Here is a 7,345-nt window from a genome sequence, read left to right as displayed (position 1 = left end):
CAATTAAATGTTTTAAATACATATTAGAAAATGCTCACTACTTAACACAAGTAAGAAAATTATTTTAAAATCCCTTGTAGGATACTTAATGAGTTATCGGTAGGTGAAGTGCGGTAGTTCATTAGGTATTCTACGGAATCATGTTATGCCTTACAAAGTGGTAAGGTGTGACAGGTAAGTAGTCCTAAACTCTTTGAATAACCATTGGCATGAAATTGTAGTAATAATAGAATTTTTATTTGGTAAATTAAAATTAACTTTGTTTTTAATTTAACTAACTTTTGCATGTAATTAATTTAAATAAATACTTTGTAAATTAAAATTAATCTTGTTTGTAAATTAAACTAACATTGGCATGTAAAATAAATTTAATTTAATACTTGGTAATTGTAAAATAAATTTGTATATTAGAAATCTTTATTAGGTTGTGATTATTTGGGCCTTGTGTGATATTAGAATAAATTACACATGTACATAATTAACTTAGTTCAATTATCCTGAGGGTAACTTGGTGAAAATTAATTAAGTAAGTTAAATAGAAACTTAGGGTTATTTGAAATTGAATTTGTTTGTAAATTAAATTCTCAATAATAAATTAATTTTAGTCATCTGGTAAATATCATTTAAATAATTAACCCATAGATAGGAATTACTTGTGCATGAAAATTATTTGTAAACAACAACCCTTTTGTAAATTACTTGCATGTGTAGAATTAGAATTATATTTTTTAGGATAAAGTTCAATAAAAGAATAATAAACAAGACTTTTAGAAACATTAGTAGAGGACTGGCACTCGAATTAACGAGGTTATACCAGGCGTAAGCGGTGCCTAACACCTTTCCCTTACGTACCCACTCTCCCAAACCTGCTATAGTAATGACGGTTGTGGAAACTCTGCAAGGAGTAAGTTGCAATCCATGACCCTCGGAAGAAACACTGAATATGTCCCGATTAATACCTGGTAGCGACTCCTGTCTATCTATGCCTTCGTGGCATAAATTCTTAGTACCGTGGTAGTATTATGGAAAGACGGTACTTATTAGTGGTTTGATTCTATTAGGATTATATGAAGTGCATGTCTAGGAAATATTGTCTAAGGAGATGGTACTTAAGTGAGACCATTGTGACTCCACCATTGCATTTTATATATTTCTAATGGATGATATTTCGCCTCACGCCCACCTCCTACACATGCTTGTTGCGCTATGGAGGAGCCAACAACCTAAGGCAGCAATTGCTTAGAAATCGAAGCAAATAGCCATGACAATACGAGCTGGTCTTGGCAATACCAGCGTTGGTACTCGGGGCTGGGTTGACCATCAGCCAGATTCTTCTTTGGCATAGTTGAAGAAGAAGACACGTGGGTTGCAAGATTGTACCCATTCAAAAGAGGAAGAATTTGTCCTTCACAGAGAAGGTAATTTGAAGATGTCAGCTTGACTGAGAGAAGTTGGGAGACATTCGGAATTGAAGAAGAAGAAGAAGAGACAGAAACAAGGGCTGGAGAGGTGTTTGCCATGGATGGCTATTAATAGCTTTGATACCATGCAATTGATGAACTGAACTTGTTTATTTTTCTATATTGTATTGGCTGCTATTTATATATAATTTTTACAGAGGCATATCTCAGTTGTTACACAAAATATGGCAGTAGTTACAATATATCTGTTGAGATATTTGAATTCAATTTGAACTGAGTTGGCTTATCATATTTTAAACTGATACTGCTGTTATAACATATTTCAAACTGCTACTGCGATTACAAAAGGCCCTCCTTGGAGTTGGTCTAATTGCCGGTTTCTCTTATTGCCTATCACAACGTACAAGGTGATCGATCATATGTTATTCTTGGCAAGGATGATCCATGGTAGCTATTATGTTTTCCTTTTAAAGAAGCTTTTATAATCATATGTATATTTGCTTAGCTCTTCTTGCTTAAAGTGGTTTCTAGTTAGTTTCCCTCCTAAAAGATTTTTGAGTGATCAAAATTCAAACCAACAAGTTGATTATAGAGAGGTTTTATTTAATGTCAAAAATTGTCTGGAAGAGTTGTTGGAACCTCAACTCATAGATTATTTTTCATAAGCAAGAAAATTTTATTAACAAATAAAAAGTTACGAAAAACTTACTATAAAACATGTAGCTAGACCTCTGCCATCAGATCTCCTCAATATATTCAATTCAGGACAAAACAAGCTAAGTGAAAACTGAAAACCTAAATACATGGGAAATTATTAGTGAAAGGAAAAGCAACTTAATTTCCAGGATATATACTTGAAAGGATGCGCCACTAACTTTAGAGCATATTCATCAGTAGAATGGCTGAAAATTAAGAACCTTTTAGGAAAATCATTCTCTTTTAAGTATGATAACAACAGGCCGATTAGGGTATTTTTCAAGTACTCGATCATACCCAATTAATTATATATAATTTAGCTAGATATTTAAAAATGAGTTTGAAATGAGATGAATTTTAAATTAGTTACTTATTTATGGTGTTGAATATATATAGTAAAAATATAGTAAATTAGATTACTATTTTTTATATAAATATTTTTTCCAGTATCACTATTTATCTTAATAAACAAACAAGCAATTTATATATTTTTGTAAGACTAGTTTAGTTGGCTTTGAATGGAAATAAATTAAAAAAGATATAGACAAATTTCAAATAATGTTTAAGATAAATTTTTAATAAATTTGAGATGAATTGGAATAATAAAACCGATTATCAAAAGAGATAATATGCATCAAAATATATTTCTTTTATTTCAAGATTTGAGTAGAATTGTTGGGCTATTAGGTGTGTAATTATTTAGCATGTCCAAATATGATAAAGGGAAATTTTTATTGGGCAAAGCCCAAGTATTGCCTTTCTTTCTCTACGCTTGGCCCAAATTTACCCTGTGAAGAGAAGCATCATCATTCCGATTCATCAATCCCTTCCAAATAATAATAATAATAATAATAATAATAATAATAATAAATTTTTAAATTTAATTTACTACTTATTCATAACTATGCCATAAAATAATTTTATAATAATATAATTATGGATAAAAATATGATTTTATTTTAATTATCTTTCTATTTTTATAAAAATAAATGATTTGAGTCATTCAATTGATTTAATTTATGAATAATATGATAGATGAAATTTACTTAAAGATTTCTTACAAATAAAAGTCACTCGTGAATTAGATGAAAATAATAATAAGTTCGATCATTATTCATAAACCCGTGGAACTTTGATTCAGTAAATTGATCCGTGATGATTTAATGAAATTGAAAATTTTAATGAAATTGAAATCGATTTTAAGATTATAAAATCTTAAATTTAAATTATAATGAAAATTAAATTAACAAAGAAAAACTCGCTAAAAAATTTTATATTTTGTTTGAATTATGCATGTTAAATTTGAGTTTTCTTGAATATTTTTGAAGTGTGCAACTTATTTTCATTTTCTTTAAGTTGAAAATTTTCTTATAATTTAAAATTAAATTAATTATTATATCTTTATACTCAATTAATTGAAAATTGACGTGCATGATATGAATATACGTACTATACATATACACCATCAGTTTTATCATACAAATGACTCATTTTATATGATTGTCGTGCATGAATATCTGGTAAAAATAATCATACATAAAAAAAATAAAAAATAAAAACTAAAATTTAGCATCATATATGCTACCCACATAAATTAACAACTCCCTCGCTGTATCAACTTAAACCATAATAGTAGAAAAAAAATTACCATTCATTCGCATTTTTTAACGTTTAGAACACTAGAGAATAAGTTAATGAAAACTATTTTCTTAATTAAAAAAAAATTAAATTATTTTTTTAAAAAATAATTTTTACAAAGAGAAAATTATTTTCTAAATTTTAATAATTTTATTAAAATATTAAAATGTTTATACATGCTTATATAAATATATATATACCATTAATTTAATATTGTAACTAAATTAAATAATAAAAAATATTTTCATAGAAAATATATATTTTTATTATAAAATATATTTTTTATATATAAATTATTTTCTATAAAATAAATAAAGCTTACACAATGGTGCAAGTTTCTGGATTTGTATCATAAACCACACTAACCAATTCACAACGAGGTCTTTCTACCCAACAAGGTGGAGTTGGTTTGTTATCATCATTCTTTTCCTCTTGGGGCTTCACCTCTTCTACGCTTTCTAAGATTGCAAAATTCACCTTCTTCCGAAGGGCCTTGGTCAAGCAGGCTGCATCCACCCTTTCTCCTATCACCACCAACTTTTCTTTGTCATCTCCTTCTAATGCCACCGAATTCACACCTGATTACGTCTCCCACACCCCACAACCCACCCCACCCCACCCCCCCACCAAAAAAAAAAAAAAGATTAGCTTGATTAATTAGTATATGCCATTGATCAAATAATCTGCAATAGCTAGCTTAATTAATTAGCAAAATCAAATTAATGAATTATAGATATATTATGAAACTCACCAGCTACAGTAGCGGCTGTCTTCAAGGCCTTGCTTCGGCATTTATCGCAACAAGTCGTCACCTTGATGACTATCTTTTGCTGCAGCATTGTCATTTAAATCATGATTAATCACAACTAACAAATTAACTTGTTTCTAATATAAAAAATAGCTTTTTTAGTATATACTTACTTTCATTATCTCTGGAGCTCCAAAGAAAATGTTGGTTTTGTTCACTAAGTCATGAGAATAAGAAGAAAGAATCAAGAATGGGTATTTATAGATGGAAAAGGTTGCTTGGGAAGTAAACTTGCACATAATTTGAAATTACTGCTTGTTCAATGAATTTCAAGGAATATGTAAGTTGGAGATCACCTTCTATGAGTTCAACGCATACCTTATACTTACTAAATTAAAAATAAAAATATATTAATTGACTTTATGGTTTCAAGTCAATGTTTATTTTTAAGTCCACAGTTAATTGCACCACGTCAATTATCAATTACCAAAACTTTGCATTGACACGTTCTATTTTTATTTGTAGGCCTTGCTTAATTAGCCAGCTCAACAATCTACATAGAGAGAGAGTTAGATTTTCTTTTTCGTTAGAGCTAGCATTTGAGCTGGCTATTAATGATACTAATTGTAAGTTGATAGAACAAAAATATCAACTTTTTATGACCCATCATGAATTTAATAATTAAAAGTTGGTAGAACAATATCAACTTGAGTTTTTGGTTAAAATTTGTAGTGGGACTAGAAGAACATTATGACCCCATTTTGAATTTGGCATCTAATTTGATAATTTTAAGTTGATAGAACAATATCAACTTTATTTTTTATGTTAACATGTACTAATTAAGCTCACACGATATCACCAATATATATATATATATATATATATGCTTTACAAAAAAAAGTCATCGCAAATATTTATATTGCAATACAATTTGCCAAAACACAAAAAAGTCATCGGAAATATTTATATCGCAATACAATTTGCCAAAACAATGGTATATATATATATATATGCTTTACAAAAAAAAGTCATCGGAAATATTTATATTGCAATACAATTTGCCAAAACAATGGCAACTCGCCCTTATTTGTGATATAGAGCAGTCAACTGGTAGTGTATATAATTAATTTTCGATCCCAATGATATGATTTTGATCATATTGAAGAAACATATATAATTAGTACTCTGCTTAAAAAGTAATAAATTAATAGAAAGGATTTGTTTTGTAATATAGGGTATAGTTTTAGACTTGTTGCTGCGTCAATTCACACTGTTTTAATTAAAAGCTAGGGGATTGATTTTTGACATTGAAAAACTAAAATTACAAAAGAATATGCATATGCATACACCACCACAGGGTCAAGCAATTCATAACCAAATGGCAAGTTACAATTATTATATGCCAGTTGGAACTCAATTTTATGAAAACCGCTGCATGACAAGTAAGTTAAATTGATCAACCACCACCAACTTCAACCAAGAGCTTTAACAACCCAAGTTTACTTTTCTAAAAATAATAATAATAATTAGTAATCATAATAACTTGACTGATATTTCTTTACTTTTAAAATGTAAAAGGTGAAAATAATTTCGAGTTCAAGTATTTTTATATACTTATTTTAAGATTATTCATATTTATACTCAACTCAACTCAACTAAGCCTTTATCCCAAAAATTTGGGGTCGGCTATATGGATTCGCTTTTTCCACTCTGAACGATTTTGGGTTAAATCCTCAGAAATGTGTAATGCTTCTAAGTCATGCTGTACTACTCTCCTCCAAGTCAATTTAGGTCTACCCCTTTTTTTCTTTCTATCCTCTAGCCTAATGTGCTCTACTTGTCTAACTGGAGCCTCCGTATGTCTACGCTTCACATGACCAAACCACCTCAATCTCCCTTCTCTCAACTTATCTTCAATTGGCACCACTCCTACCTTTTCTCTAATACTTTCATTACGGACTTTATCTAGTCTAGTATGGCCACTCATCCACCTTAACATTCTCATCTCTGCAACTCTTATCTTAGATGCATACGACTCTTTCAGTGCCCAACACTCACTACCATATAGCATAGCCAGTCGTATGACTGTATGGTAAAATTTTCCTTTCAACTTATTGGGGATCTTATGATCACATAAAACTCTCGTGGCACGTCTCCACTTCAACCATCCGGCTTTAATCCTATGACTAACATCCTCCTCACATCCCCCATCTACTTGAAGGACTGAGCCTAGATATTTAAAGTGATTACTTTGGGACAGTGCCACTCCATTCAAACTAACTCCTTCCCTATCACGGTTTGGCCTTCACTGAACTTGCAATGCATGTATTCTGTCTTCGTTCTACTTAACTTAAAACCCTTTGACTCTAGAGTACTTCTCCAAAGTTCTAGCTTCCTATTGACTCCTTCTCGTGTCTCATCTATCAGAACAATATCATCCGCAAACATCATGCACCAAGGAATACTCTCTTGTATATGTTTCAGTTCATCTAAAACTAATGTAAAAAGGTAAGGGCTTATGGCTGATCCTTGGTGTAATCCAATTGAGATCGGAAAATCTCTTGTGTCCCCTCCCACTGTGCGCACAATAGTAGTTGCTCCTTCATACATATCTTTCAATACTTGTATATACCTAATAGATACCCTCTTTTGTTCTAACGTATTCCATAAGACCTCTCTTGGAACACTATCATAAGCCTTCTCCAAATCAATAAAAACCATGTGTAGATCTTTCTTCCCATCTCTATATTTCTCCATCAAGTTTCTAATGAGAAAGATCGCTTCCATAGTTGAACGACCAGGCATGAAACCAAATTGATTGAGAGAGATAGAAGTATCATGA

General features: G+C 30.4%; 1 protein-coding gene across 2 annotated transcripts; it reads right to left on the bottom strand.

Annotated features, from left to right (window-relative positions):
- Positions 1-4,073: 4,073 nt before the first annotated feature.
- On the bottom strand, positions 4,074-4,754 carry LOC110671266 (heavy metal-associated isoprenylated plant protein 47-like). Of its 2 annotated transcripts, XM_058142052.1 has the most exons (3): positions 4,677-4,754; positions 4,507-4,585; positions 4,074-4,333 (listed from the first exon to the last, which is right to left on the bottom strand). In XM_058142052.1, exons 1-3 carry the CDS (start codon positions 4,680-4,682, stop codon positions 4,074-4,076), a joined length of 345 nt encoding a protein of 114 aa, XP_057998035.1. In that variant the 5' UTR covers positions 4,683-4,754. The 2 variants fall into 2 exon arrangements, with proteins under 2 accessions (XP_057998035.1, XP_057998034.1); XM_058142051.1 differs by lacking the exon at positions 4,677-4,754 and having other exon boundaries at positions 4,507-4,594.
- Positions 4,755-7,345: the final 2,591 nt, after the last annotated feature.

This window comes from Hevea brasiliensis, unplaced genomic scaffold (assembly GCF_030052815.1).
Source record: "Hevea brasiliensis isolate MT/VB/25A 57/8 unplaced genomic scaffold, ASM3005281v1 Scaf315, whole genome shotgun sequence".
NCBI classification, from domain to species: domain Eukaryota; kingdom Viridiplantae; phylum Streptophyta; class Magnoliopsida; order Malpighiales; family Euphorbiaceae; genus Hevea; species Hevea brasiliensis.
The sequence above is the reverse complement of the archived record's forward strand: the minus strand, read 5'-3'. Positions and strand labels throughout refer to the sequence as shown.